The sequence below is a fragment of the Sapajus apella genome, unplaced genomic scaffold (assembly GCF_009761245.1).
Source record: "Sapajus apella isolate SASKATOON/1434 unplaced genomic scaffold, GSC_monkey_1.0 scaffold7, whole genome shotgun sequence".
Lineage (NCBI taxonomy): Eukaryota > Metazoa > Chordata > Mammalia > Primates > Cebidae > Sapajus > Sapajus apella.
In genome coordinates this window covers 3,121,953-3,141,860 of record NW_022436947.1, presented here as the reverse complement: position 1 = coordinate 3,141,860, position 19,908 = coordinate 3,121,953, and the positions used below count along the sequence as shown (strand labels likewise).

Genomic DNA, 19,908 nt, shown 5'->3' with positions numbered 1-19,908 from the left:
TTCATTTCTAATTACATTTAAAAACGTATCCCAGGCAACACGGCGAGGCCTCATCTCTACTAAACATTTTTTAAAAAGTAGCCTGGCATCGTGGTGAATGTCTGTGGTCCAGCTACTCACAAGGCTGAGGCAGGAAGATCACTTGAGCCTGGGAGGTCAAGGCTGCGGTGGGCTGTGATGGCACCTCTACACTCCAGCCTGGGCAACAGAGCAAGACCCCATGTCGAACATAAAATAAAATAAAAATTCAAACTCCAAATGCATTTTATTATCAAAGTAATATTTTATTTTCTTGAGCTGGAGTCTCACTCTGTCACCCAGGTTGGAGTGCAGCGGCACAATCTTGGCTCAGTGCAACCTCTGCCTCCTGGATTCAAGCAATTCTCCTGCCTCGGCTTTCTGAGTAACTGGGATTACAAGTGCATGTGACCATGCCCGGCTAATTTTGTATTTTTAGTACAGATGGGGTTTCACCATGTTAGCCAGGTTGGTCTCAAACTTCTGACCTTAAACGATCCACCCACCTCTGCCTCCTAAAATGCTGGAATTACAGGTATGAGCCACCACCTCTGGCCCCCAAAATAGTATTTTAAAGAGAAAGGAAAAACATATGTCCCCATAGCCTCGTTCCAACGCCAGGGAACAGTTGTGATAACCATCTCAACAATGGGCCCCACAGCTTCCCATGTGGGGGCAATATAAACATTTCAGTCTTCAGGCTCAAGAAGGCTAGCATCACCACTAACAAGAAACTAACACCATTTCCAACTCCACCAACCTAGTAAGTTACATGTGGGTCTATTTCTCAGCAAAGGCTTCCATCCATAGGAAACAGTCCCCATTCCAGCGATTTGTTCCCCCATTCATTCACTCACTCACTCAGAAATCACACGCCAGGACCAGGGACCCATCTACACAGAAGAGTTACACTAACCCCAACTTTCCAGTCATATATGCAGGCACCGCTTTCAGCTCCAGGAGGCCGGAAGTGTCCTCAGTAAAGAAATCATCAGCTAAATTGGTTTCCGTCTGAAAGTCAAAGCACTATGATTTTCATTTAAATATATTTAGGGAGACTCAAAAGGCACCCATACCTCAAGATTTCATCTGGTTTTAGTGAAGCATTTATTTTCCACAAAAAGTTAACAGAAGTCAGAAAACAGAGTGCTGGCCTGATCAAAAAGCTTCCCTGATCTCTTCCCACCAAAACCCTAAAACTTCTCAAACCAACTGCTGGGCTTGGTTCTGACTTCCCTTTCTGCCTGAGCCATTTTAAGCACGTACATTTTACTGAGCACCATCATATTTTTGCCTTCAGTTCAACCAGCACTACAATTATTCCACCCAAAATACTCCCCCGTCCTTACCAATAGCCCAGCCATGGAACAGAAACAGAGCGATTTACTCAGATCCCAGGCCAGCCAGTTTCCAAAATGGAAATCTGAGGTTCTGAGGAACAGCCCCTTTAGTAAATCATCCCCATATGACCACCTCAAAGAAGTCCTGGGTTTTCTTCAGGAGGTATTTCAGTTCCGTCAGTTCCAGGAAGCTTTTTTTCAAAGCCTGCTGGTTCTGGTTGGCTTCCTGTAACTCTCCTTCCAGTTTTTCTAGAACAGTCTGTGCCAGAAGGAAAAAGAAGGTAAGCCAGCAGAAAGTACTATGACATTCCTAACATACATTACCCACATCAGATGACTTAAAAAAATCAAAGGAATCAGCACATAACATGATTGCAGACCCTAAGACACACACACACAGACACACACACAGACACATATACATACATACATACACACACACACACACACACACACACACACATGCGCGCTCTCTTAGGAATTCCATCGCCTATGAGAGGATTAGGAAGTACCTGGAGGAGTGGATGGCCGCTTCATGGAGAAGTCAAGACATTTTGGCAAATCATGCCTCTCCTCATTTAAAACACCAGGCCAGGCTGGGCACGGTGGCTCACACCCGTAATTTCAGCACTTTGGGAGGCTGAGGTGCACAGATCATTTGAGGTCAGAATTCGAGACCAGCCTGACCAACATGGTGAAACCCCATCTCTACTAAAAATACAAAAATTAGCCAAGTGTATTGGTACACGCCTATAATCCCAGCCACTCGGGAGGGTGAGGCAGGAGAATCGCTTGAACCTGGGAGGTGGAAGTTGCAGTGAGCCAAGATTGTGCCACTGCACTCCAGCCTGGGTGACAGAGCAAAACTCCATCACACACACACACACAAATCTACTAATTCAATTTAACGTTTAATAGAAACAATAACAAATCCACACTGAAACACACAGGAGTGAAACTATAGAACTGTTGTACCCGAGCGAGTCAAGGAATGTGCCACACTCTGAGATTGAATTATGAGTCCTTTATTATGCAGGTGACCGGGAGGTGGCTAACACCCAAAATTCTCTCAGCCCCTAAGAAAAAGTTAGGTGGTCTTTTATACCCTAGTTTTGAAGGGGAGGTGGGGAGCCTAGCTGAAGCAAATTTTTCACAAAAGCAGAGTAAGCAAAAAAGTTAAAAGATAAACTGGTACATGAGACAGTGCCAGGTGCGAGGGGTAAGCTTGTCATGAAAGACATAGAACTTACAGATAATGGGGGCTCTGGGCGCTCGACAGCACCTGCATTCCCAGGCTCCGCTGCTACCCCTTAGCTCAGCCTCTTATCAACAAATGCATTCCTGGAGGTGCCCAGTGTCAGCCTGCCCCAGCTGCATACTACAGTTACATACTTAATGGTGGGAAAATAACGAAAATGAAGAAGCTAAGATGGAGTCTGTGCGGCTCAAGGAGCTAACATAAAGCCTGAACAGCTTTTAGTCTGAGAGAGTTAGTTTTAGCTGGCAAAAAGCAGGTTACCACAGAACAAAGGCAAAACTTTAGGGGAAAAAAAGGACATATATCCACAAAGGGGTGATCATTGAACCAGCGTCAAATATTATGAGAAAAATTGAGTGCCTATGTGTCAAGTGACTATGAGGTGTCAAGTGTAACTGTCATCTGTAGCCTGCACACCAAGGGCTAGTGGGGAAGGGCTGGCAGGTATTTCAGAAAGACAGGAAAGGGAAGGGAAGTAAGAAACAAAAGCAATGATAGCCCAAAAAGCCAGTAAATCAGCAGTCCCAGTAAATGGAAATGGCGTAAGGTCACCTCTTTTTTTTTTTTTTTGAGACGGAGTTTCGCTCTTGTTACCCAGGCTGGAGTGCAATGGCGCGATCTCGGCTCACCGCAACCTCCACCTCCTGGGTTCAGGCAATTCTCCTGCCTCAGCCTCCCGAGTAGCTGGGACTACAGGCACGCGCCACCATGCCCAGCTAATTTTTTTTGTATTTTTAGTAGAGACGGGGTTTCACCACGTTGACCAGGATGGTCTCGATCTCTTGACCTCGTGATCCACCCGCCTCGGCCTCCCAAAGTGCTGGGATTACAGGCTTGAGCCACCGCTCCCGGCCAGCAGGTCACCTCTTAAAGAGATCATCACGCTAGATAGTTTTAAGTCCATCTAAGACATCTAAGAGACACTGTTAACAGAGTTTTTTTGTTTTCTGTTTTTCGTTTTTTGTTGTTTTTTTTTTTCAGACAAAGTCTCCGTCACCCAGGCTGGAGTGCCGTGGCGCAATCTTGGCTCACTGCAACCTCTGCCTCCTGGGTTCAAACGATTCTCCTGCCTCAGCCTCCCAAGTAGCTTGGATTACAGGTGTGCACCACCAGGCCCAGCTAATTTTTTTGTATTTTTAGTAGAGATGGAGTTTCACCATGTTGGCCAGGCTGGTCTTGAAATCCTCACCTCAAGTGACCCACTGGCCTCAGCCTCCCAAAGTGCTGGGATTACAGGCACGAGCCACTACGCCTGGCATAAAGAGACTTTTTTTAATAACAATAAAAAATGATAATCCTGTAAATGTTAGCTCCCCCTGAAATGCTTAGGATTAGACAAAACTGAATTACTATGGAAGATTTCAAAGGCACACTAGCAGAGCGAATCCCATCCACCCATCAACCAGTTTCAGTCACACTCCGTTCTGTCCCCTCACAGAGCCAGCCATTATCCTGAATTTTGAATACTCAACATAATGACACAAAGTTGGGGGGGAAAGTAAATCTCCATTTCCTAATCATTTCCTCTCTCCACTTAATGATACCAAAAAATAATGCTGCCATTACCATACATAATGGATATGTAATCATATAAAAATAGAGCTGCATGAGAATAACACCTGAAAACAAGGAAAAGTCAGGGCAGTTTCTGCTGGGATGGCTCTTTTTTTTCTTCCTCCTGAATTAGTATTTCCTCTAGGACTGTTATAAAAGGCTCTTTAGAAACTGACAAGGCAGGGACCCAGAGCCATTGGTGTATCTTGCCAAAGGATTCGACTCTAGCAATGCTGGGGGAACACAGCTAACTGCAGGTTAGTCATATCAATCAACCAACAAATCAATCCCAGTGAACAATGAATGGTAAAAGATAATACTCTCCTAATTTTATGGTGGTGGTTTTTGTTTTTGTTTTGAGACAGGGTCGTACTCTGTTGCCCAGGCTGGGTGCAGTGGTGTGAACACAGCTTACTGCAGCCTCAACCTTCTGTTACCCAATATCCTGCCTTAGCCTCCCAAGTAGCTGGGACCACAGGTACACACCACCACATCCAGGTAATTTTTTTTTTTTTTTTTTTTTTTTTTTGGTAGAGACAGAGTCTCACTATGCTGGGCAGACTGGTCTCCAACTCCTGAGCTCAAGCAATCCTCCCGTCTTGGCCTCCCAAAATCTTGCGATGATGGGCATGAGCCACCATGCCCAGCCCTGGTGCTGTTTTAATTTCATTTTTACAGCAAATAGCATTCAGAAGAATAACACTAAGGAAAGACTTGTGCACACATCTGATTGCCCCTTATCCAACTATTCCTACAAATGTGTAGAGCTTTAACACCTTAAAATATCCTGCTGGATTTTTTTTTTTCTTTTTTGGGACACAGTCCCTCTCTGTCACCCAGGCTGGAGTACAGTGGGGTGATCTCAGTTCGCTGCAACCTCCACCTCCTAGGTTCAAACGATTCTCCTGCCTCAGCCTCCCGAGTAGCTGGGATTACAGGCATGAGCCACCACACCTGGCTAATATATATATATATTTTTTCTTTGTATTTCCGGTAGAGATAGGGTTTCACCATGTTGGTCAGGCTGGTCTCAAAATTCCTGACCTCAAGCAATATACCTGCCTCAGCTTCCCAAATTGCTGAGATTACAGGCATGAGCCACTAAGCCCGGCCTATATGCTAGATATTTTTTTTAGTCTAAGATACACCTTTACCAAAGAGATAAAAAATAAACATTGGCCAGGTGAGGTGGCTCACACCTGTAATCCCTGCACTTTGGGAGGCTGAGGTGGGCAGATCACCTGAGGTTGGAAATTACCAGCCTGGCCAACAGGGCAAAACCCCATCTCTACTAAGAGTACAAAAACATTAGCTGGGCATGGTGGTGCATGCCTATAATCCCAGCTACTCAGGAGGCTGAGGCAGGAGAATCACTTGAACCTCACAGGGCAGAGGTTGCAGTGAGCCGAGATTGTGCCACTGCGTTCTAGCCTGGGCAACAGAGCAGGACTCTGTCTCAAAAAAAAAAAGATAAACAATAAAGACCAAAACAATGAATTTCACAAAAAAGTTTAAAAAAGGGCCATTCAATCACATTTTAGCTCCCCTCACCCAGAAAATCTTATTAGTTATTATTCAGTCAAAATATAATCTTTTAAACTCAAAGTGGTGAAACTTGAAAATGTGTGTGCCTTGGCATAGTTGAAATCAGCCAAAACTAAACCCAGTTGGATGAATTCCTTTTTTAAGGTACTATAGCCAACTCAATTTGAAAACAAAAGCACTTGTTACCTGTTTAACAAAATCAAGACAGGCTCTATGCTCGTCAAGTTTCAGTGTAGTATCAGAGAAGAATATCCACAATTATTTGAAAAGTCGATTAAAATATTCCTTGCTTTTCCAACTACTTATCGGTGTAAGGCTGGATTACCTTCCTCTACTTCAATAAAAACAACATATCACCAACAGATTTAAATTAGAAGCAGGTGTGAGAAAGCAGTGCCTATTAGCCAAGCACTTAAAAAATTCACAAACAATGCCACCCTTCTCATGAAAGTGTTTTTGGCTTGGAAAAGAGTCATTTTTCATTTAAAAAATGTTAGCATATAATGAGATCTTATTGTTATTTTCAATTGAATTAATACATTAATATTTTACATACTTTTCCATTTTAATTTGTAATACAGTAAAAATCAGTAAATAGGCCAGGCACGGTGGCTCACATTTGTAATCCCAGCACTTTGGGAGGCCGAGGCAGTAAGACCACCTGAGGTCAGGAGTTCAAGACCAGCCTGGACAACATGGTAAAACCCTGTCTCTCCTAAAAATACAAAAATTAACGGGGTGTGGTGGCATGTGCCCATAATCCCAGCTACTTAGGAGGCTAAGGCAGGAGAATTGCTTCAGCCCGGGAAGCAGAAGTTGCAGTAAGCTGAGATCACACCACTGCACTCCAGCCTGGGCAACAGAGCAAGACTCCGTCTCAAAAGAAATATGACAAGGTCCAAAATATTTTCTACAAGATGGCAATCTAATATTTTGATATGAGTATCAAAATTTATACTACTGATGGCTTTAAATTTTCCAAGAATTTGAAGTTATCTTCAAAGAAAAAAAAAATCCCAGCCAGAGAAAAGGCTCAGCTCAGTGAAGCCTTGCTTACTTGCCCATACACTGAATGAGCCATTCCACCACTGAGGATAAAATAGCTGCTTTTTAAATTAAGCCCCCAGCGTTCTCCATGGTCTGGTTCTGCCAACCTCTTTACTTCCTCTCCCAGCCCTGCCCCTCATTCCTGTTCCCACCATCTGCTCTACAAGCCCTTGGAGGGCATGGTCATGTTTATTTCTCTCTAAGGTACCTCGCACATGGCAGGTATTCAGTGTTTTTTCTTTGTTTTTTAGACAGAATCTCTGTCACCCAGGCTGGAATGCAGTGGTGCGATCTCAGCTCGCTGCAACCTCTGCCTCCTTGATTCAAGTGATTTTCGTGCCTCAGCCTCCCAAGTAGCTGGGATTACAGGCACCCGCCACCATGCCCGGCTAATTTTTGTACATTTAATAGAGACAGGGTTTCACCATGTTGGCCAGGGAGATCTGGAACTCATGACCTCATGATCTGTCCACCTCGGCCTCCTAAAGTGGTGGGATTACAGAGGTGAGCCACCACGCCCAGCCAGTATTCAGTGTTTTATAAAAGACAGAAGGGAAGGAAATAGAGAAGGAAAGGAAAAAGGGAGAGCCCCAGCAGCTGAAATGTCCTTGAAAATGGAAGTCTTCTCCCAGTTGACCTACAGAAGCCAGTCAGAGGAGCAGCCTCCATCTAGAATGGGTCCAACTCATCAGCTGCTTCCCCAGACAGAGAATGAGAAAACATCCCTTAACCCACAGTCAGCCCATTCAGCAGGACCCCATAGACGACTCCACTGCCTGTAAGAATCATAAGCCCACAAAAGCAATCACTCCTCAAAGTGGGCTAAGCTTCCCTCAGGATATGCTGAGAAAGGAAAACAGCTCTCTCCAGACTTAAAAACTGCACACTGGGATTTTCCTGGGGCCATAACCCTGAGAAGAGGACGGTCATGCAAGCCTGCCGCCCCCCGTGCCTTCAGCAACCAGGCACAGGACCTGCGAGCGGCTCTCAGAGCTTTCAAGGAGACAGGCTTCATGGCTGTCCTTAGCCTGGGAGGCCAGCAAAGTGGAGAAGAACTTACCTCCAGGGTAATCATTTCCCGTGGGAGCGGGGTCAGTGTGCATTTCTCAGGCAACTGAACTGCAATCTCATTTTGCATCTCATCTTCCAGAAAACCTGAGGAATGAAAACCCACCAGAAACCCCAAGGTGACTGTGTTTCCTCATGACTAAGAAACGAGTTCAAGCAAGATGTGTGCCTTTCGCTCACCTCAGCTGCCTGAATTGTCCAAGGAGCTGCCACAGCTCCTGGATCCCACCCCCAGCCTCCCCATTCCCTCCACGTGGGCCTCCAGGACCACCTCAAAAAGTATTGCAAATAGGGCCACATTTGTTAATGTGCAAACTCTGGACCCCCTTGCCAGTTCACATTTGAACAGTAAGCAAAAAAAATTGGCTTACGGAGGATTCTCTCCAGTGATTCACACCTTCTGACTTCATTCACAAATTTCCTTTGAAAGCTGTTCACATTCATATTTAACTAGGGGAGGAAAAATCATAAGACACACATTAGTAGCAACAGCTGCCAATATGTTCCTTTTGGTTTGTTTTTTGTTTTTTTTGTTTTCTTTTGAGACGGAATTTCACTGGTCACCCAGGCTGGAGTGCAGTAGTGCGATCTCGGCTCACAGCCGCTTCCACCTCCTGGGTTCATGCGATTCTGCTCCCGAATAGCTGAGATTACATGCACCCACCACCACGTCCGGCTACTTTTTATACTTTTAGTAGAGATGGGGTTTCACCATGTTGGCCAGGCTGGTCTCGAGCTACTGACCTCAGGTGATCCGCCCACCTCAGCCTCCCAAAGTGCTGGGATTACAGGCGTGAGCCACCGCACACAGCCCCCTTTTGGTTATTGTATTATCTTTTTAATGCTAGAGAAGTTGCTGGAATTATCTTAGGAATACATACTTCCATGCACAAGACAGGTGAGTTACAGGCAAAACACGCCTTGGTGTTTTATACTCAGTCGCCCAAATGCTTCAACTTTCACCCTACCATTTCTAAAAGAAACAAAGTCCTGGCTAGGTGCAGTGGCTCATGCCTGTAATCCCAACACTTTGGGAGGTCGAGGCTGGTGGATCGCTTAAGCCCAGGAGTTCGAGACCAACCTGGGCAACATAGCGAGTCCCTGTCTCTACAAAAAACTACAAAATTAACCGAGCGTGGTAGCACACACTTGTAGTCCCAGCTACTCAGGGGGCTGAGGCAGGAGGATGGCTTGAGCCTGGGAGGTCAAGGCTACAATGAGCCATGATTGCGCCACGGCACTCTAGCATGGGAGACACAGCAAAACACTGCCTCAAAAAAAAAAATTTTGGATTTAATCAAAATTTAAAATTTTTGTGCATCCAAGGACACTATCAAGAAAGTAAAAAATTCCACAGCATGGGAGAAAGTCATATTCATTTTCAAATCATGTATCTTTCAAATCATATATCTGTCAAAGGAAGGAAGGAGGGAGGGAGGGAGGGAGGGAGGGAGGAAGGACCTCCCTCATCTAAGTTTACCTTATTTCTCTGGCTTGGCTATCTAAATGAGTCTGAAAATCCTCAACGGGGTCATGAAAACGACCAGGCCTTGAAGACTACACAGCTCCATGTAACGTAGCACAGTCACAAACAAAACTTCAACTCTCAGCTCAGCTCAATAAATGTTATTGAGGACCTGCTTCATATGAGGTCCTGTGAAGAACTAGGGATGTGAAGAACAAGATATGATCCTTCCCTGCAGGAGCTTAGCTCTGACCTTGACCTTAGTGAAGAAGTAAAGAAAGGCTGATTTTCTAAATTAGACTAAGAGCTTGATGAGGATCTAAACCGCCCCTGGGAAATGATACTCCAATGTCATAATCAAGACACCCTAACCCTAGAATATCACTCTGGACCTCAACCCTGGGTATTACAACCAACTCTGGATTCCAGAATGCTTTGTCCTCCACCTGTGTAGTCAGAAAAATAGTTTTTATGGTTAGAACAAGGTTTGGTAATCCACATACTCATTGGCTATATTCAATGTTTGAAGATGCTACACAAGAAAAAAAAAATCCATGACATCTAGAATGTAGTGATTGCATTAGAGCTTCAAGATATTCCTACAGAGGAGACAGACATGGAGGGAGGAGTAACACATTTTTTAATGACTTGCCTGGTCACGACAAATGCCAGCAAGAAGCACTAGAACTACAGAATTTCATCAATTTCAGCTCACGGCTCCTCTCCCTACAAAATGGCTACTGTTCACCACAAAGAAGTGTTGTGCAAGAGTTATCTACTCCCGCCCCTGCCTTCCTCTTATCTCCAAAGAACTCAGTACCTACATCTTTGAACTGAACCAATCCCAGCTCTCCGAGCTCAGCCACACAGCAATATGCAGCTTCCACCTGGAGAAACAGTTGCGACAAACACATCTCCTCGCTTCGAAACACAGACGACATCTTGGCCCAGCCTCGGTCTATAGGAGAAAAAGATATTAACATTTAAGGTAATCAATGGGTGAAAACCTTAGGACAAATTTTTTTTTAAGACAGAATTTCGCTCTTGTTGCCCAGGCTGGAGTGCAATGGCGTGATCTCCACTCAGCGCAAACTCTGCCTCCCAGATTCTCCTGCCTCAGCCTCCCAAGTAGCTGGGATTACAGGCATGCACCACCACGCCCGGCTAATTTTGTATTTTTAGTAGAGAAGGTGTTTCTCCATGTTGGTCAGGCTGGCTTAGAACTCTTGACCTCAGGTGATCCTCCCACCTTAGCCTCCCAAAGTGCTGAGATTACAGGCATGAGCCACCACACCCAGCCTGGATGAAATGTTTAATTTAAGATAAATTCAAATCCAACAGGGAAAATAAATGCATTAGGAATCACTCCTGATTTGGGGAGACTTTTTTTTCTTTTTTTGAGACAGGGTCTCACTCTGTTGCCCAGGGCTGAAGTGCAGTGGTGCAATTTTGGCTCACTGCAGCCTCAACCTCCCAGGCTCAGGTAATCCACCCATCTCAGCCTCCTGAGTAGCTAGGACTATAGGTACACACCACCATGCCCGGCTATCCTGATTCTAAAAACATAAACAAGTTAGCACTTTATGCCCTTCATCAGACTGGCAAAATATTTTACTTTATTTTTGAAACACAGTCTTGTTCTGTCACCCAGGATGGAGTGCAGTGGCACAAACACAACTCACTACAGCCTCAACCTCCTGGGCTCAAGAGATCCTCCTACCTCAGCCTCCTATGTAGCTGGGAATAAAGGTGTGCATGACCACATCTGGCTAATTTTTATTTGTTTTTGTTGAGACAGGATCTTGCTGTGTTGCCAAGGCTGGTATTGAACTCCCGGACTCAAGTGATCCTCCTACCCTGGTCTCCCAAAATGCTGGGATTACAGGCATGAGCCACTGCATGCGGCTGGCAAAATATTTTAAAATATGACTAAAGATTTGAGTTGTAAAGAGTTTGAGAAAACAGGCCCTTTAATACATTAGAATGTCACTCCGAAACTCAATCCTGGGTATCCAACCAACTCTGGATTCCAGAATACTTTGTCCTCAATTTGTCCAGTCAGGAAAAATAGTTTTTGTCATCAGAACAAGGTTTGGTTAATCCATACGCCCACTGGGTATATCCAGCGTTAAAGTGTAAATTCTTTATAGCTTTTTCAGAGAGCAATTTATCAATGTCTATCATATCTTATATCCCTCATATCCACAAATCAAGATTTCCACTGCTATTTATCCAGATAGACCTGGATATGTAGGGAGAAACAGACGAACGAGGATGTTTCTTATAACATCGTATGTAATCATTATAATAAATGGACGTAACCTAGGTATCCATCAATAGGAGAATGATTAAATAGAGCCCTTCGCAGTCAGCAGGAATAAATCTGTATGTCCTATACATCCCATGGGTGGGTGGGGGAGGGGAATGCTGTGAATTAGGTTAGCCAAAACTGACCTGCAAGATACAGTTCCACATACAGTCTTAAGTGCGTATCGACACTGCTGATTAAAAAAAAAAAAAAACTAAGACTTAAACACTCCTGAAAGGGGAATCTCAAACATATAGACTGAAATAGATTAAAACATCCACCATGCTGTAATAGATGGCACGTCCAGAGTTTAACTATGAAACTGGGAGACGGTCTCCAAGCCAGTGCCACCAGCCCGCACACAGCATACACAGCCAGGAAGCCCAGCCCCAGTGCGTCAGAGGCCTCCCAACAGCAATCAATGCATTCCAAACCCTGGGGTGTAGCAGTTTCTCACTCCTGAACATTTCTCCACTCCTTAATAGACCATCAAAGTCATGCTGCCCGTTGGACTGCCTCTAGTGTCACTTGGGTGACAGGCGACAGGGAAGGATACCTCCCGGGGGTTGGAAGGAAGCTCTTTCCAATGGCTCAATTGAAGGCCATATGAGAGCCAAGGCAGAAGGAAGGTATAGAAGCTATTCCCAAATATCCTGATGGTCTTCCTGCTGCCAAACCACGCTGTTCCCCCCAAGTCAACCTTCTGGAAGAACTTCCACACCTCCAGAGTCGATTTAATTTGATCATGCACAGAGTATCTCCTGGGCCGATCCATTGTCCCGGTTCCCCACAAGACCAACTCTAACGTCCATAAGCTGCCCAGCCAAAGGCTGCAGGACCTGGCTTCCTCTGTGTTCTCCTTCAGCTGTGGCCTCTCCAGGGACCCCGCGTTTCTCCCCAGCTCCCATTCTCTTCAGGACCTTTGCCCAGGCTTTCCCTGGGTTTGGAACCTCAACCTTGTCCTCTCCACCATCCATCGCATGTCCCGCATGACCCATCACTCCACCAGTCTCCATGTAAGGATCTTGTTCCTCCACAAGCCTTCCCTGGCACCCCCAGCACCGCCAAGGAACTGAGCCCCCTCCTACATGCTCCCAGAAGAGCAATCATTTGTAATCGCTTGTTTAACTCCCTGGATTGTCCACACGCAAACCAGTAAATCCATAAGGCTAGAAGCATGCCCTGTTTCCACTCCCACACCAGTCTAGGTCAATAGGACCACAAAGTGGGCGCTCCAGAAGCATTTTCCCATGTGTGGACCAGAGGATAAACAACATCCCTCAAGAAGTGAATGGTTTGGCCCCGTATCTGTACCTTTTGACTTCAAGATGAATTCAAAGCTTTCCTACTGCCCTGTCTAGTAACTACAGCCAAGCGAACATAGACCAGAGACCCCAAGCATTCGCTTCATGCAGATCGAAAGCACAGCATCAACACCCTTCTTACCCCAGCTTCCTCCAGGCCGGTCCTGGGTGGGGGTCTGGGGTAGACAGTAGTTTCCCCGACCTGATGCACGGAGCAGGGAGCCACAAGTCTGGCGGCCCTACGGGCTTGCCAGCAGTCCTGGGCGGGGCTGCAGCCGGTGAATCCACAGGTGGCCTCCCCGCAGCGCCCCTCCCGGCTCCTTCTCCTCCCAGGCTCCCAAAGAGCCAGGAGGCGGCTCTGTTGTATCAACACAGACCTGTTGTGGGTGAGGACAAACCTGCCCCACCAGCCAGCCCGCTCGGCCCCCGCCCCCCTGTGCCCTCTGCCATGACCTTAAGTCCTCGGCAGGAAGCATTCATTTGTTTTCTAATGAAAGTAACTTGCCCCTCAGGAAGCTGAGGGTTGAGGACAAGATTCTTGAGGCTTTAGAAGGACCCCGGCAAACCAAAACATCCCTTTAACTTGTAAAAACAAAATAACGTTTAAAAACAGTTTTGGGGGCCAGGGCCTCGGTGGCTCACGCGGGTAATTCCAGCACTTTGGGAGGCTTAGGCGGGCGGATCATTTGAGGTCGGTTGTTTGAGACTAACCTGGCCAACATGGTGAAATCCTGCCTGTACTAAAAATACAAAAAGAAATGAGCAGAGCGCGGTGGCGCCCGCCTGTAATCCCAGCTACTCAGGAGGCTGAGGCAGGAAAATCACTTGAACCCAGGAGGCAGAGGTTGCAGTGAGCCTAGTCACTGCACTCCAGCCCGGGTGACAGAGCCAGGCTCCACCTCAAAAATAAAAACAATACAAAATGAAAAAATAAAAATAGTTTTGGAAAATAGAAAAATCACACCATCCTATCAACGATTAACCAAAACATTCTACTTTCAAAGAAAAATAGAAGACTCTATGAAATGCCCAATGGCTAAAATTCAGCTTCCACTGTGGCCCAGGTAAAAAGAGACAGAAGCAAATGTGCCCTTTTCCTTTGGAAGGGGTCTTGTCTTTTCCTATTATTTGACAGAGGGTGGGCAGGGCAGAACAAGCCAATTAGGTAGTTTCTCTTGCCCAGGGGTGGGGCGGCTGCAACAGCCACCTGCATCTTTATGAATGAGCTTTGCTTCTCCAGAGTGATGGCACAGATCCCCTGCAGGGATTCTCCCCTGCGCACCCCCCCCAGGGGGCCTTAGAAGGTACCCCAGAATGAGTGAGGGGCAGGCTTTTTTTTTAACTTTTTAGTATGGAAGCATTAAAATACCTGCAAAAGTACAGAAAATAGTACAGGGAACCCCCATGTCCACCTCACTCGGCCACAGCAGTTAGTGAATGTTCTGTCATCCACACCCCACCCACTTCCCCTACCCACTTCTGATTATTTGGAAGCAAATCCCACACATATTATCTTTGAAAAATATTTCAGCATGTATCTCTGAAAGATAAGGATTCTTTAATACACACACACACACACACACACACACAATACCAGTCACTCCTAAAATTCAATAATTCTTAAATTTGCTTGAATATCAAATATCCCACTAGGATTCCAATTTCCTAGATTGTCTGAGATTTGCATTTTTTTTAAGAGACAGGGTCTTGCTCTGTTGTCCAGGCTGGAGTGCGGTGATGCAAACACCGCTCACTGCAGCCTCAACCTTCTGGGCTCAAGCGATTCTCCCACCTCAGCCTCCTGAGTGGCTAGGACTACAGGTGTGCATCACTATGCTTGACTAATTTTTTTATTTTTATTTTTATAAAATATTACAACATAAAGACAGGGGATCACTATGTTGCCCAGACTGGCCTCCAACTCCTGGCCTAAGTAATCCTCCCACCTCCGACTCCCCAAGTGCTGGGATTACAGGTGTGAACCTTGCCTGGCCAAGATCTGCATTTTTAATAAGCTCCTCAGCTGATACTTGAGCATGATCATATTAGAACCATTGTTTAGAGAACACAGAGTGAGAAATCAAACTTTAGCTTGGGAAGCAGCTGGGTGTAGGCGGTTTGGGAAAATCAGCTAAGGAGACGCAGCAATTGTGAACCTGGGCACTGGAGCCCCAGGCCTCTGAGGGAGCAGGTGTTCTGTACTGAGGCCCCAGAGGAAGGGAGCTGCTTGGGTTTCTTGAGAGGCAGAGCTACACCCACCCATCCAGCCAGGGCAGATCCGCCCAAGAATCCAGACTCACCTGGACGGCGTTCCAAAGGCTGAACTCAAGATTTGCAAAGGAGAACAGGAAGATAAGAACTGAAAACTGCAAAAAGGCATTACCAGTGTTGACTCTACTTCTCCCTTCGTATGAGCTCTGGAGGCACTAGGAACCCTGGCCTCAATTAGGGCCTCCCTCCCCTCTCCACTTCCCCCGCCCACCCTCATCCTGCTCTTCCCCAAAGCGGGCATTTGCGGTGTCTCCCAGCCAGTGGGTGGGGCAGCAGTTTTTAAATGTCTGGGTGCTCAGAAACCACCCAGGAACATAAGGGAAAAAGAGTACATCCTAATGGTTAAGAGCAGAGGCTCTGGGGCCCGACAGCCGGAGTCAGTATCCCAGCTCTGCCATTTACCATGCATGACCTTGGGAAAGCTATTTAACCCCAGGGCCTCAGTGACCTTATCTGAAAAATAGAAGAGGCTTATTTAGAAAGTGGAAATACACCTGGGTGTGGTGGCTCTCGCCTGTAATACCAGCAGTTTGGGAATTCAAGGCGTGCAGATCACTTTGAGGCCAGGAGTTCGAGACCAGCCTGGCGAACATGGTAAAACCCCCACCCCCTTCTCTACTAATAATATAAAAATTAGCCAGGCGTGGTGGTGCACACCTGTAGTCCCAGCTACTCGGGAGGCTGAGGTGTGAGAATCGCTTGAGCCCAGGAGGTGGAAATTGCTGTGAGCCGAGATCACACCACAGTACTCCAGCCTGGGAGACATAGTGAGACTCCATCTCAAAACAACAAAAAAGAAATATGTGCATGGGATGTCAGACCAGGAGGCTGAGGCTACACCACATGAGGTCTGCAAAGCATGTGAAGTCTGCTGGGCCAATTAGAAATTTAGCTTTTATTCTAATAGCATTGGGAATCCCTTGGAAAATTTTAAGCAAGGGAATGGCATCACCTGGTTCACATTTTTAAATATATTACTTTGGGTCAGGTGCGGGGTGGCTTACACCTGTAATCCCAGCACTTTGGGAGGCCGAGTTGGGCAGATCATGAGACCATCCTGGCCAACATGGTGAAACCCCAACTCCACTAAAAATATAAAAATTAGCTTTTTTGCCCGTGGACACCGCCGAAGAAGCATCGTTAAAGTCTCTCTTCTCCCTGCGATCATGTCTAAGTCAGTCTCCTAAAGAGCCGGAACCGCTGAGGAAGCTCTTCATTGGAGGGCTGAGCTTTGAAACAACCAATGAGAGCCTGAGGAGCCATTTTGAGCAACGGGAATGCTCACTGACTGTGTGGTAATGAGAGATCCAAACGCCAAGCGCTCCAGGGGCTTTGGGTTTGTCAGGTATGCAGCTGTGGAGGAGGTGGATGCAGCCATGAATGCAAGGCCACACAAAGTGGATGGAAGAGTTGTGGAACCAAAGAGAGCTGTCTCAAGAGAAGATTCTCAAAGACCAGGTGCCCACTTAACTGTGAAAAAAATATTCATTGGTGGCATTAAAGAAGACACTGAAGAACATCATCTAAGACATTATTTTGAACAGTATGGAAAAATTGAAGTGATTGAAATCATGACTGACCGAGGCAGTGGCAAGAAAAGGGGCTTTGCCTTTGTAATCTTTGATGACCATGACTCCGTGGATAAGATTGTCATTCAGAAATACCATACTGTGAATGGCCACGACTGTGAAGTTAGGAAAGCCCTGTCAGAGCAAGAGATGGCAAGTGCTTCATCCAGCCAGAGGTCAAAGTGGTTCTGGAAACTTTGGTGGTGGTCGTGGAGGTGGTTTCGGTGGGAATGACAACTTTGGTCGCGGAGGAAACTTCAGTGGTTGTGGTGGCTTTGGTGGCAGCCGTGGTGGTGGTGGATATGGTGGCAGTGGGGGTGGCTATAATGGATTTGGTAATGATGGAGGCAATTTTGGAGGAGGTGGAAGCTACAATGATTTTGGCAATTACAACAATCAATCTTCAAATTTTGGACCCGTGAAGGGAGGAAACTTTGGAGGCAGAAGCTCTGGCCCCTATGGTGGTGGCGGCCAATACTTTGCCAAACCACGAAACCAAGGTGGCTATGGCGGCTCCAGTAGCAGCAGTAGCTATGGCAGTGGCAGAGATTTTGATTAGGAAACAAAGCTTAGCAAGAGAAGAGAGCCAGAGAAGTGACAGGGAAGCTACAGGTTACAACAGATTTGTGAACTCAGCCAAGCACAGTGGTGGCAGGGCCTAGCTGCTACAAAGACATGATTTAGACAAATACTCATGTGTATGGGCAAAAAACTCGAGGACTGTATTTGTGACTAATTGTATAACAGGTTATTTTAGTTTCTGTTCTGTGGAAAGTGTAAAGCATTCCAACAAAGGGTTTTAATGTAGATTTTTTTTCTTTTTCTTTTTTTTTTTTTTTTGCACCCATGCTGTTGATTGCTAAATGTAATAGTCTGATCGTGACGCTGAATAAATGTCTTTTTTTTAATGTGCTGTGTAAAGTTAGTCTACTCTGAAGCCATCTTGGTAAATTTCCCCAACAGTGTGAAGTTAGAATTCCTTCAGGGTGATGCCAGCTTCTATTTGGAATTTATATACAACCTGCTTGGGTGGAGAAGCCATTGTCTTCAGAAACCTTGGTGTAGTTGAACTAATAGTTACTGTTGTAACCTGAAGTTCACGATTAAAAGGGATTACCCAAGCAAAATCATGGAATTATTGGTTATAAAGATGATTGTTGGCACATCCTATGCAATATATCTAAATTGGATAATGGTACCAGATAAAATTATAGATGGGAATGAAGCTTGTGTATCATCCATTATCATGTGTAATCAATAAACGATTTAATTCTCTTGAATGAAAATATATATATATATATAAATTAGCTGGGCGTGGTGGCGCGCGCCTATAGTCCCAGATATTCGGGAAGCTGAGATAGGAGAATCACTTGAAGCCAGGAGGCAGAGGTTGCAGTGAGCCGAGATTGCACCATTACACTCTAGCCTGGGGCGAGACTCTATCTCAAAAAAAAAAAAAATTACTTTGGCTTCTGCATCTGGAAAAATGGAGTAGAAATACTTTTTCTTCCCAGTCAGTAAAAATAAAAAACCCTATAGAGTATATGCACAGAGAACATAAGCAGACTAGGAAAGACGGAAGAAGATAAACCCTCTAGGAATCTCAAGATGCAAGGAACAACACAGAGGTTGAGTTATCTGGGTTTTCTTGTTACTTCCTACAGATTGAGCCGAGGCAGGCAGATTACCTGAGGTCAGGAGTTCAAGACAAGCGTGGCCAACATGGTGAAACACCATCTCTACTAAAAATACAAAAAGATTTAGCAGGGCATAGTGGTGAGTGCCTGTAATCCCAGCTACACAGGAGGCTGAAGCAGGTGAATCACTTGAACCGGGAGGCAAAGTTTGCAGTGAACCGAGATCACGCCCCTGCACTTCAGCCTAGGCGACAAAGCGAGACTCCATCTCAAAAAAAAAAGAACATGCATGACTTCTGTGGTTAGACTTGGGTCCCATCCCCACGACATCTCACATCTCATTATATATATATGCAAATATTCCAAAATCTGAAAAAAATCTAAAACACTTCTGGTCTGAGCATTTCAGATAAGGGATAGATAATCAACCTGTACATTCCAGACTCAGTGCAGCAGAAGGCAGTAACATATGCCGCAGAAACGTTCCAAAGAAAGTCTCCTCGCTCCGGCAAAAGGACCAGGAAAGGCGCAGCCTACCAAGAAAGAAAACTTTCAGAGAATCGCCACTCGAATCCAGCTAAACGCCACCCCATTGCCAGCAAAGCCCAAGTGGGGAGCCTAGCCTTCCAGGCTGAGTGGGGAGTCTGACCCTCAGCCCCACTCTGTGGTAACAAGGCTCCCTTGTTCACCCCTGTTGGGGGTGTCAGAAGAAACCTAATCAGAACTATTACCCCACCCATTGATAATAAGCTCCCCTCCCCATCACTGGTGGTGAACATCACATGTGGAGCAGCAACGAGGCATCTCTGCTCCTCTAGCCCGGGTGGTATCGACAAAGATCTGGTGACTAGAATAAAGTGGGAGAAACACTCTACCAACTTCAAGGCTTACTGTAAGCACCAGTAATCACTACTGTAGTATTGGGCCAGGTGTGATGAGTCACGCCTGTAATTCCAGCATTTTGGGAGGCCAAAACAGGGGATAGCTTGAGCCCAAGAGTTTGAGACCAGGCGGGGCAACTCAGGGAGACCATCACCTCTACGGATAATAATAATAAAGGTATTAGCCAGGTTTGTGGTGTGTGCCTCTGATTCCAGCTACTTGGGAGGCCAACCTGGGAGGAGTACCTGAGCCTGGGGAGGTCGAGGCTGAAGTGGCCCACGATCATGCCACTGCACTCAGCCCGGGTGACGAAGTGAGACTCTGTCTATAAAAAAAAAAACTAAGGCGGGCTCAGGGAGGACAGAAACCTCCCATGGGGCAGAAGGGCAAAAGCTCGCCTGATCTTGATTTTCAGCACGAATACAAACCACCAAAGCGGGGCCTCACGATCCTTCTGACCTTTTGGGTTTTAAACAGGAGGTGTCAGAAATTTTATCTTTTTTCTTTTAAATTAAAAAATAATAACAATATTTAAAAAAAGAAAAAAAAGATTGTGGTATTGGTGGAAGGATAGACACATCTTTACTCAGTCTAGCAGTTCAAATGCTAATCTATTCGAGAAATACCCTCACTGGCACACCCG

General features: G+C 45.8%; 1 protein-coding gene and 1 pseudogene across 2 annotated transcripts in view; one reads left to right on the top strand and one right to left on the bottom strand.

Annotated features, from left to right (window-relative positions):
- ATP6V0A4 (ATPase H+ transporting V0 subunit a4) overlaps nt 1–19,908 on the bottom strand; it is a 93,272-nt gene that overhangs the window by 56,999 nt on the left and 16,365 nt on the right. Inside the window, exons 1-6 of one of the 2 annotated variants that reach the window (XM_032275861.1) lie at nt 13,050–13,275; nt 10,120–10,253; nt 8,202–8,280; nt 7,823–7,917; nt 1,492–1,617; nt 935–1,029 (exon numbers count right to left, since the gene is read on the bottom strand). In XM_032275861.1, the coding sequence (XP_032131752.1) occupies nt 935–1,029; nt 1,492–1,617; nt 7,823–7,917; nt 8,202–8,280; nt 10,120–10,236 (512 nt within the window). In that variant the 5' untranslated portion in view covers nt 10,237–10,253; nt 13,050–13,275. Of the gene's footprint in view, nt 1–934; nt 1,030–1,491; nt 1,618–7,822; nt 7,918–8,201; nt 8,281–10,119; nt 10,254–13,049; nt 13,276–19,908 lie in introns of those variants that run through there. The other variant, XM_032275862.1, reaches the window with a different exon arrangement.
- LOC116550044 lies at nt 16,280–17,319 on the top strand (annotated as a pseudogene).